The 17,826-nt window shown below is 46.9% G+C and overlaps 1 protein-coding gene across 11 annotated transcripts in view; it reads left to right on the forward strand.

Annotated features, from left to right (window-relative positions):
* Positions 1-17,826, forward strand: part of AKAP13 (A-kinase anchoring protein 13) — a 1,375,395-nt gene that overhangs the window by 1,302,406 nt on the left and 55,163 nt on the right. For all 11 annotated transcript variants that reach the window (XM_086958098.1, XM_086958099.1, XM_086958104.1 and 8 more), the window contains one exon: positions 4,235-4,279. In XM_086958098.1, the coding sequence (XP_086814224.1) occupies positions 4,235-4,279 (45 nt within the window). The remainder of the gene's footprint in view (positions 1-4,234; positions 4,280-17,826) is intronic.

Consider the following 17,826-nt stretch of genomic DNA (forward strand, 5'->3'; position numbering starts at 1 on the left):
GACCACATTTATTTCATGACGGTCATGGTATGCTTGTATGTGTTTAACTTTGTAGGGATTATTGACACCCCTCCTGTTCCATGTTAAAAGATGGATAAATGTTACAACAGGCATCAGCTGTGGCTCAGGTCTCAGGTCACAAGCGCTTGAAAAACATGAAAGCGGGCACCGTGCTGAAACAAAGCGCAGTGCCCATGTACATGACACGTATGTGCTTTACAGCACGTGAAGCAGGCACCATGGTAATCTTTAAAAAAAAAACATAAAAGTGGGTGACACTCTAAATATGAGAACCTTGAAAATAAAGTAGACTTAATGTTGTACTGGCTTCATGTTTTTAACAGTGATTAGACTAATGAGAGGTCACCCTGGTGGGGCGCTTCATTCACCTCCACTTGATGTCATAGATGGGGAAAGCAAATAACACAAACACACCAACACAGTACAACAGAAAACGAGAAACAACTCAGGCTAGGGTTAGATAAACCGAGACACACCACTTGATGACTTAAAAGTCATGCTCCAGAGGCAGTTCCACCACACAGTACTGTTAGGGAGTAAGGGGGGGGCAACCAGAAAACAGCTGAGACAGCAAGTGGTTGAAAAGAAGTTGAACAGAGTTAGAAAGTTTCTCCTCGTGCCACAGTTACATTTCGAGGAGCGCTATGACCAAAGCACGACTAATGTCATCCGGATAATCTATACTAGGGAGATTCGACAATTAATGGGTACACATGTTTTTTTTATTTTTTATTTTAATAAACGTTTAAGTGAAACTCCGTTTCAGATACGCTACAATTTAACCAGTGTCTGAAAGACTGCCTAATACTAAGGGACAGACCAACAACAACGGAGTTAGCATTTCAATGCAATGTCTAATTGTGAGGCAAATTAAATTACCCCCAGACACTGCTGCTCCAAGCACCCTAAATCATAGCTTTATAGGGTGGTAAGTGATAGTTCAGGGCGGCTGCACACATTTTTGTGACTCATTTAACTCAGAGTGATTTCACCAGGTGGGTCACATTTTCAATACCTAAAACAGGGAGACAATTTTCCTTGAAATAAGTTGTAAAGAAAGCTCACTTTTGATGAAGCGACAAGATTGGGTGGACTTGTTTAAAGCACAGTTATGTAGCAGAGTACTTTCGCATTTTCCTCAAGACAATGGGATTGAAGGGTAAAAAAACGCTTTTTTAAAACACGCTGACACAATCATTAAATGTTCAGGGATACACCATGAAAGAACCTCTTTGGTTTTTTTAACCATAGTCGTTCAGAGACCGCGATTTCATTCTTTTTATTTCACCTTTTATGAGTTATAAATATAAAACATGTGGGTGCCGTGAGTAGCTATTAACCTGCTCACGGATGCACCACATTACGAGTGATTAACACTAAAAAAAAGTCATATTTCAGAAAGAGGTTTAATAGTTTAGAAGTTTAGGCTCTAGTAAACAAATAAGTTCTACTTTTCTGTAAAATAATAATATTAGTATCTGGTCAAAATATACTAAAAAAGTAAAGATGCTGCCATAATAACTAAAAGTATTGACGTCTAAAAATCAGAAGGTAAACACATCTTTGGAAAAGGTTAATAATCTACCGAACCTCCTGAAATGGCTGAAGGGTTGTGCCCGAGCAGAATGACTAGTAAATACTCGTCCGCGCTCCAAAGGCCACCCTGCACAGTATACTGATAGAACTACGCCACCCATTTCTCACTTTGCAAAACGTACCACTTTGCTGCCCTGTGATCCTAAGAAAACAAAATTGTGGGGGACGGTTTCTGAAGGCAGGCAGACAGACGTTCTAATCTCGGTGTCACCGAAGAGGGAGCATGACGTTCAGTAGAGAGAATTCTAGATAGCACTGTGGAGACCGAGTCCTTGCAGCAGAACTTTACTTTTGCAGATTTCTCTTCCTAGATTTAAAGGTTCTGTATCAAGGTTAGGCTGTGAAAAAGAGGCCAAAGGCCTATGAAAAAAACAAAAAAAAAACAGAACAAGCATTTGCGTGAGACCTATTGCATCGCATCACGGACTACGGGAGGGGGAGAGCACGGACATCGGTTGTGCGTGCGGGGACAGGGGGAAGGCACGGACAAAGGGCAGGCAGAGAAGGCACGGACTGCGGGCAGGGGTGAGAGGCTATGGGGAAAAAAAGTTATCACAGTTTAAATAACGTACCGTACTGTGTAACAATCGAAGTAAAGGGGCCCATAGCCATGGGAGGGTACAAATGACAACATGGCCATAATAAGGAGGGACTAACAAGCCTCATAATCAGAAGACTGCATTTATGAAGGACAAAGACACAAGCCAATGGAAAAAGTGGGCGGGGCTTCCCTCACTATTACAGATCTTTCCTAGGCCAGCGCTTGCGCGCTGACTCTAGGCTCGATCTAAAAACACAGAGGCCATTTTATCATGAAGCCGAGTCGAGTGCAGGATCCTAGAGTAGTGTACATACACACTCTAGGTACATGTAGGTATAAAACATAAAGCCACACTTCAAAACAACTGGAGCCATCTTGGCTGCCATTTCAGTCCGTACTCTAGCACTTGAAACAATGCTTAGTTTTTCCATTTACCAAATCTCTTTCTGCCTTCTACGAGTCCAAGACATTTTGACAAGTTTCCTTTTGTAGCCATCGCGTACATATACAATAGACCCACGCTTCACATCTGATTTTAAATCTTCTTCCCCTCCACGTCCTTTGAGCATACTGGGTAATCTTTAGCAGTAGCTGCCCTGCGTCCAGTTTTTTAAAATCTATTTAAAGCCTGATTTGGTGATTTAAATAACAGTGAATTGAAATGTTTTTACTTTGTGCATCTCATAAAATTCTGCATGAAATAACTTGTAGTAGGTATTTGGAATTTAGGAGACCGTATTAAGCAGCTGATGTGCTAAATACACGATGCGTGTGTTTGAATTATATTCCACTGAAAGTTTTTCACTTTCTGATATTTTTTTAGGGTGGAAATGCTAATTGGGCAGGCTATGGCATTGAACGAATTGGGCATCTATACGATTTAAATGGCTTCCATACCTTTTCTGGTTTACAGTCTATATATAAACTCCCACAACAACCTTTTTTTAAGTACTTACAGCTAAGAGACTACTTTTTAAGATGACAAGTGATTCAGATACCGCATAATTCTGACTTCATGGCATGTTTATTGCATCCTAACAAAAAAACAAGAATCAGCACAATGGATCTGTTATTTTGTCATTATAGGGGGGATAATAGTCAACAACTGGCCAACAAGTGGAGCCAAGCTTTAGAGCTAGCGATTATTCCCGCAGAACTTACATCCGCTCTAGATACTTTGGATGGGGCTGTTCACTCTACCAATTTAAAATTACAGCAATTACGCACTATTTGCATGTTGTACTATACTCCTGATAGTCATAGTCATAGTCATAGTTTCTTGTATAGCGCACAGTTACCCAGAGTCTCAAGGCGCTTAGCAACAAACGACAACCAAGTGTGTGGGGGGGTAGGTGAGGAATTACTTGGGATTGTGGAATTAATTGTGGAATTAATTGGAATTGTGAAATCGGCACAAACGGTACGGTGAGATGGTGGTAATAGGACGCTCTGCCCAAAATGTGGAATGGCAGCCGCTAACATTGTACACATGTTTTGTACCTGCCCTACGTTCGTTAACTTTTGGGAGGAAGTGGCTAAAGTTATTGAGAATCGCTTGGGCTGGATTGCTGTCCTACTGTTAAAGAAATTATGTTAGGCTACAAAGAGTGCGCTCTTTTATTTTGGTAGCTGCTTGCCTATGCATTGCAAGGGTGTGTGGATCTCGCAGAATCCTCCTATTGTATTAGAATGGGTGGCCATTATGGAAGATGTATGTGAGAAGGAGCGCACACTAGCTAAAACTAGAGGTACGCGCTCACTCCAGAAATTCCAACGCATATGGAACAGATTTGTTTAATTTTGCGCATTAGATCTGGATGTAAAACAGAAATAATGATTCTTTGGTTTTTTTCCTCTCTTCTTTTCTATTGCTATTAGATTAAGCAAATTATAAATGCAATGCAACGTATATTGTATGTACCCTTTGGTCAAAATCAATAACAAACGTAAAGAAAAAATAAGAAGTATGTTGTTGGAATTTAGGAGACCGTATTAAGCAGCTGATGTGCTAAATACGTGATGCGCGTGTTTGATTTATATTCCACTGAAGGTTTTTCACTTTCTAATTTTTTTTAGGGTGGAAATGCAAATTTTATGCTTTTGCTGAAAAGGAACAGCGAGGTAAGTAAATGTCGTATTTGCCTTCTGTTGCACTGAATATTGCTTACAAGATATAGGCCTGCAGATAAGACTACAACGAATAATTAAGTGTGCTGTCTCTTTCTGTACACAGAACCAGGTACATATTGGTAGTGTTAAATAAAGATGCTGACGCACACGTTTAAGTAAAGTTGATGTGAAGTTTGCAGAGCTGTGTGTGAGTCTTACTGTGCAGGTGCCAATAATATAATTAAAAAAGAAAGACCAGTTCAAAACGGAGACTGCAGGTTTCTTTGCTGACGCAGCCTTAAAGTACCTAAAAGTTTGCAATCAGTTTGCTTTTCAAGAGTGTGAAGTGGTGGGAACAGTAGAAGGTTGTGCCTGTCTTTAGATAATCCAAGAGATGTGTAAGTCGCTGTCCGCTGTAGAGCTATCAGTGAGCAGTGCATATTGTTGAGAAGGCAGTCTAAGGGGTAATCCAGTTGCATATTGCAGCTCTTGCTTATATGCTAGAATAATGTCCTGGGCATTACAGGTTTTCGCAAATTAATGACTGGCATTTTCAGTATGGGTATTTTATTAGAGTAGACTCAACTGGGAGTGAAGAGTGAGCCAATCGACCCATTGAAGTCACACTTACTGTGCTGATCCCTTTGAAAACCTATGAACTGCTATTCCTTGTCCAGTACCCATCCCCTTCCATCTTATAGGGATTCAGTTTCTGAAAATGATCAGGTCCTCAACTGACCAAGAAAACATGTGTGCATCGCTGCGGGCAGTGAACTGTATTTTTTTTAAAGAAGATGGTTAATTTCTTGGATAAAGTGTATTGGCTTCACCTGACCCAATACACTTCATTAGGTTCATCACAAGCCTGGCCCCAGCGTTCTGTACTAGCTGAAGCCGTTGAATCAGACCTCTGTTAATGCCCAAATAAAGGACATTACAATAATCCAGTCTGGACGTCACAAGTGAGGCCACAGCCTGTTTACGGGAGTCCAATGAAAGATAAGGTGAGATTTTCTTTAAAGTTCTGATAATCCCGAAACCAGTGGAAACTGTCCTACTCACCTGCCTACTCATGGTGAGAGAATTGTCCACCAGGATGCCAAGGTTTTTTCCAAGTAAGACAGGGCAGGGACAGGCGCCCAAAGAATCTGGCCACCAATCGCTGGACCAGATATCCGATCTACTGCCAAAATCAACACCTCAGTCTTCTCCCCATTTAATTTGTTTGAACTCATCCACAAAGCAACTGCTTCCATGCAGAGCTTGAAATTAGAAGCCGCATCTCTGATGTTATGGGTAATGAACACCATAATTTGCGTATCATCTGCATAGGATAAAACTTCCATCAAAACGATCTTACAACATGAGCTCCTAGGAGGAAAAGGTGAATTTCCAAGTTAAACTTTTGGTAGTCAATAATCTCCAACCTCGGGAAGGCCTGGTTTCTTGTGATGCACTGATCTTGGAGTAGGATTAGTTCATCTGCCAATTAATTACTGTTGTGCTCTTGACTTAGCAGGTGTTGAAGAGACTAGAGCTTGAAATGGATTACTTTGAGTACTGCGTCCCTTCCATTATCCCAATTTTTCATTATCTAGAATAAATATTGTCCACAATTAACACCAAGTCATCATTTTTTACCAATGCTTTGTTGTTTGGTTTAATGCTGGTTATAGAGAAAATGCAAAAAAACAGTTGATGGACAGATTGTTGAACAATGTCAAACATTCACCCCAGTACAAAGATCTGGGCCTAAATCCATAGTTTTTTTTTGCTTCCATGCAAATTAGTGTTGACCCTCCTCCCCATGGGAACATTCCATCCCGAACTGCCAGGCCAGATTCTCCCTGGACTTAAAACAAGCATCATAGGACCAGTTTCAGGGTCTCGCCCCTCAACAGCCAGGCTTGCTTGATTCCAGTGGCATGGAGAGCACCGGACCCACTTCTGGGCATACCTGTTCTACTCGGGGTGACATATGCAGAGAGAACAGTTGGTGGACAGAATGTTGAACACTAATATTAATCCACATTTGTAAAGCTCACAATCACCCGTAAGGGTCTCTAGGCGATGGGGGCCGTCGGGAAGATTAAGCAAGCTATTGCCCAGAGTCACATGGTGCTGGGCTAATCTGCCGCCGGTGCCGGGGATCGAACCGTGATCCCTAGATTCTGGAGTCAGTCGCCCTAGCCGCGGCACCACAATGTCACTCACTCACCCCAGTACAGAGATCTGGTCCTAAATCCATCATGTTATGTAGCAAAGCAATATTTTGATAACTAAGGGGCCACCAGAAAGTGGTTTCAGATTGCTTTAAAAGTTTCAATTGTGGCCCACTGCACTATGAACAAGGCTTATTTCTAGAGTTATCTATACACATGAAGATCTTGAAGCTGTTCATCAATAGAGGAATTACATCTCTGTGAAAATTACTAGGAGACATTTGATGGCATGTGTGACACATGGATATAGAATTTTCGAAAAAAGAATGTTTAGAAATTTAAATTCAGGCCAGGCTCCTCCATTCTTCTTTCATAATAACTACAGAGGTACAGGCTGTGCTGGGAAATGTAGTTAGGTCTACTGCATTACAATCAAAATCGTTCTATTACATCTACTCTTAATTTAGCAGAGTATTATCAGTTGTACCTCAACATTGATTAACATAAACAACATTAGTGTTCCTTCAGCTACATTTTAGTTTATTAATAGCACCAATGGATTGTCAGCTTGCATCCACTTGAAAGAGTATTATATTATTTTATGAATCATATAGCCTAATATGTTGGGTCAAGTTTGTGTATAGTCCGGCTATGAATATGTGGCACAAGTTGTGGAGTTGGACCTGTATTTCACTGATCTTCAGTGCTGACCCTTATGTCCCTCTTAAACCCAGGTTAAGCAGTTGCGGTATCTAATGGGGGTGCATGCGTGTCCTCTCTCTCTCTCCCCCCCCCCCCCTCGCGCGCTCTCTCTCCCCCCACCGCTCTCTATCTCTCTCTCTCTCTCTCTCCCCACCTCCCCTCTCTCTACCTCTCCCCTCCTCGCCCATCCCATCCAGCACAACCACATTAAGGACCCTGCCTGAGTGGTTAATCGGCTTGAACATAGATACCTCAAAGTCAGGCAGCTTCTATTTGGTGTAAGCTGAAGATATTTTTGCAGATGGGTCAAGCATGGTTTAAGATTTATTTGTCATTAAAGCATTAGTCTAACAGCTTTGCATGTTTAATAAATGAACCCATCTTGTGATTTATCCTCACATTTTATAAAACATTAGCATTGAAAGCACTGTGTAATGGCTTCACTGTACTTTACCAATCTGCTTAACCCTCCACATGCAGCATGGTGTCAGTTTGTAAATTGTATTTTCTGGTAGAGACAGGCACTGATGTATGTTTTCTTAGCCTTAAGAAGACAAAGCTTTTATGCCCTTCAGCTGGAGTGAAAGTAACACACTTTGTACTTCGCTTTTCAACACCCCATACCCAAGACAATTACATCCCTAATGGAGAAGGCACAGCTCCTAGTTTGACGTGATATTCTCACTCTACATCCTAGCCCAACTCATCTGAGACTGTATCTGACACTTCCTCACTGTAGCCTAGCTCTCCCACACCATCTTGTATGATCTTTATGAGTGCTTTTCACTGTTTATGCTTTTCGTTGGCTGGAATACGTTCCTTCTCAGTCTGATGACTACTATTCCCTGAGGTCATTCCAAATGGCCCTTTTTTTTGTTTGTTAGTGTTTTATGTAGCGCAAACTCAACCAGAGCACCAGTTTCATTACAGATGGACACATTCATTTTTGTTAGGCACAGGGGGATTACGTGATTTGCCCAGAATCACAAGATGTTGAGCGTCCCTGCTGAGACTCTAACCCGGTTCCCCAGCTTCAAGGTCGACTGCTGTAGCTGTAAAACTACATCCTCTCCCTAAAAACCTTCCGCCCTTAAAATCAACTTCTCGAACCTGAGATTTCCATTTTCATTTCTATTCTTTTTACTGATATAATTTGTAAAATATCATGTGGGCTTTAGTGTACTGATACTTATCACCACACAGCAGCAGCTTCTGAGTTCCTATGAATTGAGAAGCAAAAGTAGAACGGTAATAATTCAAATTGCCATGAGGGTCAGTTGTTCAGCTACAGTATAGAATCTTCATGTGGGATCTCAATTCATGCAGGTAAGTAACTAGAATGGATGGATGTCAGAAATTGGCGCTTGGAATAGGATAATATTAGTAAAGGCATCTAGCTTTCGAGAATAGAGATATCAATCAGTAGGCAAATATCCAGAGACTCGGCATGGAAAGTGAAATCTAAACACAGACCTGAATAAAGAGGAGTGTTTCTAAGAATTCGAAGATTTTATTTCAAGTCTTACTTGGAGTGGCAAAGTATTCTACAGTGAAGATTCATGGATTTGTTGGACAAGATTTTCCACTGAACCTGGCCTGATGTGTGGGTAGTGGGTTCAGGTTTGCTGACCAAAGGCTTTTGGGTGGCTGATCGGAAACAAAAAGCTTTGCAGTGTGCCACAGCAAGTGAAGTGACAAGGTTGTGCAGGTGCTGCGACAGTGCCTGGAGGAGGCCCGGGTCGTGCTCTACTGTGCAGTTGCCGAAGGGAGAGACGCAGCGAAGTTCGCCATCTGATGTGGGCTGGACACCGCCGACTCACTAGGCAGGAGGATTTCCACTTCGGTAGCCCTTAGACGCTACGGCTGGTTGAGGTCTACTGGCTTTTCGGGTGATGTCCAAGCTACGCTTTTGGACATGCCCTTTGATGGCCTTCACTTGTTTGGCGACATGCGGATAAACGCTTGAACGTTTTAAGTTCTCCTGGGCTATGGCCAAGTCCTTGAGCATCGCTTCCACCTCCCGCCCAGCGCAGTCTGCCTTTCGCCCCTTTCATGGCTATGGAAGTGGTGCCCCACCACATTCCGCCCAGAGCCACAGGCCTGCGCAAGCTGTCCAGCCTCTGCATGGCCGGGGACGTGGGACCCACCGTTGTGGGTCTATGGGCCAGCAGGAGGGCCAGTCCACCAGCGCCCCCTCATTAGTAGCCTCCAAGCCATCCTAGTCTGACCTTTCAAGGCCACCTTTTGCCAGTGGGCGGTCAGATTCGCCATCACCTGCCCCACTGGCTCATCATCAGGTCAGACAGGTGGGTTTTGCAGATAGTCCGAAGGGGACTCCCTCCCCTTCAAAACTACCCCTCCATCCATGCCACCTCAGACCCATCGCATATCGGAGGATCACTTGGCCCTTCTCTAACAGGAAGTTATAGCTCTCTTGGCCAAGGGAGCCATCAAGCGCGTAGGTCATAGTTGATATTACCACTACTTTCTGGTGCCCAAGAAGGACAATGGCCTGCATCCTATCTTGGATCTCTGTAACGTTAATGTTCGAGGCATGTGGGCTGCTGAATTCATATCTGTGCAAAGATCGCCGCCTGGAAGAGTCTTCGAAGTATCACGAGATCGGTGGCTCCTCCCCTGGACTACAGTGCGCATGGGCATCCTCTCCATCCTCAGATTGTTTTTTTCCGCCATTGGGTTCGGATGTACTTTCTCGACTCTAGTTCGGAAACTTTGTATTGACTCTTTCCTAAGGCCAAAAGGCCTTCAAAGCGTCGGTATTGTCTCGTTCGGTGCCTGTTTTCTTTCCAGTTCTTCGAACCGGATGTCGGAAGCTGATTCTCGCCTTCGACACCAAAGGCCCAGACTACGACAACGATGGAACGGAGCCCGTTTAAACGATGCCCCTTCTGTAATTCCAAATACCCCCACATCGATGTGCACCCAGTGTGCAATAAATGTTTGTCCCCCGAGCACGACGAGGCCAGCTGTATGGCCTGCTCGAAGTTCCGCTCCAAGAAGACGCTTAAACTTCGGCGCGCAGGGAGGCAGTCGGCGCAACAGTCGGCACCCGAGCCAGTCAACATCTTCGAGGCCGGGGACGAAGAAGGCGTCGAAGATGAAGAAGAAGAAGAGGTTCCCGAAGAACGGTCGGAACCGGCGTCGGAGCATGACTCCAACTTCGAGATGGACGAGCAAGCTGAAGAATACGTCCACGAAGAAGACATCGCCGAGGTAGGGGACAACGAAGGGGCCATCGGAGCCGTCGATGACGACTCCAGTGATGAGCCAGGCCCAACCCCAGTAGCGGGCCTATAACTGACATTATGCTCCCTTCGGCTCAGGTCGAAGCATCGCCGAAAGGCCTTAGCCAAGATCTTTCTACACGTTCTGTAGTCTCGCGTCCAAGCCAGGCTAAGAACACTTCTAAGGAGCCATCGGTCGATTCCTCTAAATCGAAACCGAAACCAGCGGAGCAGAAATCAAAACCGAAACTACATAAGATGGTGGTCGGTTCGACGTCGACGTCAAAGGCTATCGACGACCCTTCGACGCCGAAGGTACCTGTTGCCTCGAAGACTGGAGCGTCGAAGCAGAGCTCGACCAGCAAACACGTCACCTCAACGCCGTCGACGCACAAACATGGCGACAAGGCCAAAGGCCTCCAAACGAAGAAGGCGGTCGAGCCGAAAATCTCAGGTCTCAAGCCGCTGCTCAGCAAGCACCTCGAGCCGAAGGCCAAAGCCGACCCGAAGCAGCAGGTCTCGTCGACGCCCAAGGCTGGGGATGCTCCACGCCGGGAGCTCGGGTCGACGCCATCAAGCAAGCGTCCTCCTCAGGTGCTAAAGCAGCTTGAATAGACTACCACATCAAGCTTCAAAACCGTCGGACAGACCCCGATTAAGTTCGGTCTTCCGCCAACGGCTCGAGCAAAGCAACTCGAACTCCATAAAGGCGCCGAACCTTCCAGGACGTTGTCGACGCCTTCGAAGCCCGCCACAGAAGGGGTGGTTTTCCACGAACCCTCGTACGACAACCAGTCGAAACTCTTTATCGACGCAGAATCAGGCAGGCTCACTATCCACAAGCGGAAGATCGCGCCTGAACATCCCTTGGAGGGTTACAAAATTCCTCTCAAACGAAAAAAGGACTCGGCCACCTCACCAGTTCTCTTTGAGCACGTTCAGGACTATTCACAGCAAATGGCATATTCTCCAGCACGGAGTGAGGAGGACATGGGTGAAGACTATAGTCAAGCGGCCTACGCTTATAATGCTGACACTGATCAGGATGAAACACAATAGTAGTCTGAGGCTATAGATCAATCTGTGGACCCTGATGATCCCCATGCTGCACCGGACGCTCAGTCCTATAACGTCAAAACATCGCCAACAGAGGACACGGCGGCGTTTAACGCTTTGATAGAAAGGGCAGCACTCAACCGTGACATGGAGATGCATGCGGAGCCAGTGGACGAAGATTTCTTGTTTGACACTTTCTCCACCTCTAAACGTTCCACTAAGACTTTGCCTATGCTTAAAGGGGTCCTCAAGCATGCTGCGGACATCTTTAAGGAACCCACAAAAGCTAGGGTTATTAACCCACGTATTGAGAAAAAGTACAGGCCTGCTCCAGTGGACCCCACCTTCATCAAAGGCCAGCTCCCCTTGGACTCACTTGTAGTGGCCAATGCCCGCAAGAGGGCAAATTCACAAACCAGTGGTGACGCTCCACCTCCGGACAAGGAATCTAAGATTCTAGAGGCGTCAGGGAAACGAGTGGCAGCGCAGGCTGCAAATATTTGGAGGATTCCAATACACAGGCCCTGTTTGCTAGATACGACAGGGCACACTACGACACACTAGAACAGTTGTTGCAACACATGCCTGATATGTACAAGGAGGGAGCAGAGATGATTATACAAGAAGGAAAATTGATTTCTAATGCGTCCATCAAGTGCGCACTGGACGCAGCAGACACAGCAGCTAGGGCCATAAACACTAGTGCTAAGACGTCACGCATGGCTCCGCATCTCTGGTTTCAAGCCCGGGATTCAAACTACTCTGCTCAATCAGCCGGTTAACCCCGACTTCCTCTTTGGTCCCGAGGTAGACACAACACTCGAGAAAATAAAGAAAGACACTGAGACAGCCAAATCCATGGGGGCTCTGCAATCTCAACAGTTTCGGGGCAGTTCCTTTCGTCGCTCCGGTAATAGGGGAGCCTCTAGAGGACAGGCTTTACAGCAGGCACAGTACACCAAAGGGAGCACGCAATCCACCTACACAAAGAATACCAGGGGTGGATACCGTGGGAACAGCGCCAAAGGCAGAGGACGTGGCAATAACAACGCCAGATCCTCCGCTCCCAACAAACAGTGACGCCCTGTCACTGCCCCCCGACCATCGAACACCTGTCGGGGGAAGACTCCAGCAGTTCTTGCCAGTCTGGGAAAGCATTACCACGGACAGGTGGGTGAGACAACTTATCCGTTACGGCTATTGTCTAGAACTAACCTCCACCCCCCCCCCCCCTCCCCCCCCCACAACATACCCCCAAGGCACCGTCCTATGTCCGCAGAGCACATGCACTTATTGCAGCAAGAAGTACTCTCCATGCTGCAAAAAGGGGCAATAGAACTCGTGCCTGCAGAAGAGCAAAGTACAGGGGTGTACTCTCTGTACTTCTTAATCCCAAAAAAGGACGGATCCCTGCGGCCCATTCTAGACCTCAGACCCCTCAACCAATACATCCTTTCAGAACACTTTCATATGTTAACCTTACAGCAGGTCCTGCCGTTGCTCAGTCAGGACGACTTCCTAGCGACACTGGACCTCAAGGATGCATATTTCCACATTCCCATTCACCCAAGTCACAAGAAATATCTCAGGTTCACCATCAACAATCAGCATTACCAATTCAAGGTTCTGCCTTTTGGGGTCACCACTGCCCCCAGAGTGTTCACCAAGTGCTTAGCGACCGTGGCTGCGCACCTTCGCAGACAACATGTTCACGTCTATCCCTACCTGGACGACTGGCTCGTTCAGGCCAAGTCGGCCCAGCAGTGTGCCAGCCACATGTCGCGCACAATTCACCTCCTTCACAGTCTGGGGTTCTCACTCAACTACACAAAGTCACACCGGCAGCCAGCCCATGTGCGACAATACCTAGGGGCAACCTTGAACACTCTGACAGCAACAGCGCAGCCGAACTCTGCCAGGGTCAACAGCATGCAGCTGCTCATTCGGAGGTTCAGACCTCAACAATCACTCCCAGCGCAGGTGTTCATGCAACTGATCGGTATGATGGCATTGTGAATATTCATAGTCCCGCACGCGAGACTGCACATGCGTCCCCTTCAAGAATGCTTAGCGCGGCAGTGGAACCAGGCTCATGAGCATCTAAAAGACCTAGTGTTGGTGACCGTTCGTGCTTACAACTCTCTGCATTGGTGGAATCCACAACACCTTTGCAGGGGAGGACCGTTCCAAGAGCCTGTCCCACAAATAGTGCTAACAACGGACGCATCTCTCCAGGGTTGCGGAGCGCATGTCCGCCACTACACGGTGCAGGGACTATGGACAACACAACAGCAGAAAATGCACATCAACCTGTTAGAGCTGATGGCAATCTTCCTGGCACTAAAAGCGTTCAAGTTGCACCTATGCAACAAGGTCATGTTGATCCGGACGGACAACATGACTGCCATGTATTACATCCAGAAACAGGGAGGCACACACTCCCCGCAGCTATCTCACCTAGCCAGAGCATGTGGAAGTGGGCCATTGAGAGGAACATCTTTCTCATGGCGGAGCATCTCCTGGGAGTGGGCAACCAGATGGTGGACCTGCTCAGCAGGCACAGTCATCAGATGCACGAGTGGGAAATCCACCCCTCGGTGCCCCAGCCATACTTCCAGCAGTGGGGTCATCCAGAGATCGACCTCTTTGCCACAAAAGAGAACGCAAAATGCCAAAGCTTCGCCGCCAGGTTCCCACACCCGCAGTCTCAGGGCAATGCGATATGGATGAACTGGTCAGGCAGATTTGCGTACGCTTTTCCCCCAGCCCCTCTCATACCGCTGGTGCCGCGCAAACTGCGACAGCACTCCATGACGCTCATCCTGGTTGCTCCAACGTGGGCACGGCAGGCTTGGTACACCACGTTCCTGGAACTTTCAGTGGTGCCTCACCAACGGCTACGCCTCACTCCCAGCCTCCTCACTCAGAGCCATGGAGACATTCAGCACCCAGATCCTCAACAATTGAGCCTAGCGATCTGGCTCCAGAGGTCATAGAGTTTGGCTACCTCAACTTTCCCCCTGAGTGTATGAACATCATCAAAGAGGCAAGGCGGCCTACGACCAGGGCGTGCTATGCAGCCAAATGGAAACGGTTTGTCATTTACTGTTCCAACAATGACATTAATCCGCTAGATGCATCCACGCAGAACATCATATGTTACCTACTGCATCTGTATCAATGCAACCTAGCGTATAGTTCCATCAGGATACATTTGGCTGCTATAGCCGCTTATCTTCAGAACAGACAGCACCTTTCACTCTTCAGGGTGCCTGCCATCAAGGCCTTTTTGGAAGGCCTTAATAGAGTGATTCCTCCCAGACACCCTCCTTCACCTGTCTGGAATCTTAATATCGTTCTCACCAGGCTCATGGGACCCCCCTTTGAGCCTCTCCATTCTTGTGAGATACAGTTTCTTACTTAGAAAGTGGCCTTTCTAATAGCCATCACATCGCTGCGAAGAGTCAGCGAGCTTCAAGCCCTCACAATTCAAGAGCCCTACCTACAAATTCATGTTAATAGGGTGGTGCTGCGCACCAACCCCAAGTTCATGCCAAAGGTGATCTCGCAGTTCCACATTAATCAAAACATTGAACTGCCAGTTTTCTTTCCAAACCCTGACTCAGTGGCAGACAGAGCACTGCACACCTTAGATGTCAAAAGAGCTCTCCTGTATTACATCGACAGGACAAAGGACTTTCGCAAAACTAAACAACTGTTTGTTGCCTTCTCTCCACAACATAAAGGCAACCCTATTTCCAAATCAGGTATAGCCAGGTGGATAGGTAAATGCATTCAAATCTGCTATCATAAAGCTAAACGCACTTTAACAGTTCCCCCAAGAGCGCATTCCACACACAAGCTAGGGGCATCCATGGCTTTCCTGGGTAACATTCCTTTAGAGGATATATGTAGAGCAGCCACATGGACCACCATACATACATTTACCAAACACTACTGCGTAGATGGACACTCCAAACAGCAAGCTGCTGTAGGACAGGCTGTTCTCAGAACACTTTTTCAGACTGCTGCAGCTGGCACGGGCAACCGCCGATAAGGAGGTAACTGCTATTTTTTCTATGCACAGATATGAATTCTGCAGCCCACATGCCTCGAACGGAATATGCTACTTACCAGTATGCATCTTTTCTTGGCATGTTCGGCTGCTGACATTCATATCGCCCACATTCCTCCCCGGTGCCTGTCGCAGCTGTAGCACTCAGAATCATTCTCAGGCATGGTCATCACTTACTGTATTACACTCCATCTCTGCCACAATGGCGAAAAACAATCTGAGGATGGAGAGGATGCCCATGCGCACTGTAGTCCAGGGGAGGAGCCACCTATCTCGTGATACTTCGAAGACTCTTCCAGGCGACGATCTATGCACAGATTTGAATGTCAGCAGCCCTACATGCCAAGAACAGATGCATACTGGTAAGTAGCATATTCCCTCTTCCTCCGGAAGGAGAACTTCAAAATGTTGACCCTGGCTCCGGTCCTGTCTGCTCTCGACCATGGAAACTGGATGGTAGCGTTGGACTTGCAGGACATTTTTTTTCACATCCCCGTCCTGCCAGCCCATCGGTGTTACTTATGATTCATGGTATGCCACAAGCACTTTCAGTTTACCGTGCTCCCCTTCGGCCTTACCTGCGCCCCTCGGGTGTTCATGAAAGTAATGGCAGTGATCGCAGCTCATCTGCGCAGATCAGGGGTTATAATCTTCCCCTATCTTGATGCCTGGCTGTTGAAGGCGGGCTCACCCCAGGCTGTCGTCTCCCACCTCCATACTACAGCCGACCTCTTGCATACTCTGGGGTTCACCATCAATGTGCCGAAGTCACACCTGATTCCCTCTGAGAATCTCCTTTTCATCAGATCGGTTCTGGACACAGCGCAGTTTCAGGCTTATTCTCCCGAGCAGCGAGTCCGGGATATTCGGTCTATGATTCCGATCTTTCAGCCTATATCCCGGGTTTAGGTTCATCTTGCACTAAAGGCATTCCTTCCCGCTGTCAGGGGAAGAGTAGTGCAGGTGTTCATGGACAACACCACCGCCATTTGGTGCTGCAACAAACAGGGCGGGTTGGGTTGTGGACCCTATGTCAAGAGGCTCTCCGCCTTTGGACATGGCTGGAACATCAGGGCATATCTCTTGTGGTTCAACACCTGGCAGGTTTTCTGAACGCCAGGGCGGGCAAGCTTAGCCGCAGTTGCATGATGGATCACGAATGGCGTCTTCACTCGGAGGTGGTGCAAGGTCGCTTTCAGCAGTGGGGAGAGCCTTGGTTGGATCTATTCGCCACCGAAGAGAATGCACAATGTCAGCAGTTCTGCACGTTGGAATTTCCAAGACGGCACTCGCTAGGCGATGCTTTTAATCGCTAGTGGATTTGCGGTCCTCTATGCGCCTTTCCGCCTATACTACTTCTGCCCAGAGTGCTGAAGAAGATCAAGCGCTACCGGGTAAAGTCATTCTTGTGGCCCCGGATTGGGCACGAAGAATCTGGTATCCCGAGCTAGTACACATGGCCATCAATCCTCCGATCAGACTATCTCTTTGGGAGTATCTTCTGTCACAGCAGCAGGAGACGGTCCTCCACCGAACCTGTTCAGCCTCCACCTCCTTGTGTGGAGATTGAGTTGCAACAGTTGACAGCTTTCGACCTTCCTGTCGAAGTCTGTAATTTTATCTTGGCAGCCAGGCATCCCTCCACCAAAACGGTATACGCCTGTGGATGGAACAAGTTTGTGGCATGGTGCTCAGTAAAGGCTGTGGATCTCCTCTCTGCCCCCCTTTCAGAGGTTCTCCTCTTCATTCTCTCTTTGGCCCAGCAGGGCTCTGCTCCGGGCACTCTCAAAGGCCATTTCGGCCTTCCTTTGGGTGCCTGAGCAGCCTCTCTTGTCAAGTCCCCTATTGTAGATCGTTTCCTTAAGGACATTAGTTGCTTGTTTCCTCCAACTCCTGTCCTGATGCCCCAGTGAGACTTGAACCTGGTTCTTACTTACCTTATGTGTGCTCCTTTTGAGCCGCTACATAACTGTCCTCTCAGACTCCTGACCCTTAAAACTGCCTTTCTGGTTGCCATCACCTCTGCTCACGTGTGAGTGAGCTACAAGCCTTTTCTTCTAAGCCTTCTTTTCCTGGCTGTTCATCTGGACAAAGTTGTCGTCCGCACTAGGCCTACTTTCCTTCCCAAAGTGGCTACCTCTTTCCATAAAGGACAGATCATCACTTTGCCCACCTTCTTTCCGCCTCCTCCTAAATAGAAAGAGAAGCTCCACCGTCTGGATCCGAAATGTGTGCTTTTGTTCTATCTGGATCGCACAAAACAATTCCGGGTGGATGACCAGCTCCTTGTTGGTTATGTGGGTGCCAAGAAAAGTTGGG

The sequence above is a fragment of the Lissotriton vulgaris genome, chromosome 2_1, assembly GCF_964263255.1.
Source record: "Lissotriton vulgaris chromosome 2_1, aLisVul1.2, whole genome shotgun sequence".
In the NCBI taxonomy this organism is placed as follows: Eukaryota; Metazoa; Chordata; class Amphibia; order Caudata; family Salamandridae; genus Lissotriton; species Lissotriton vulgaris.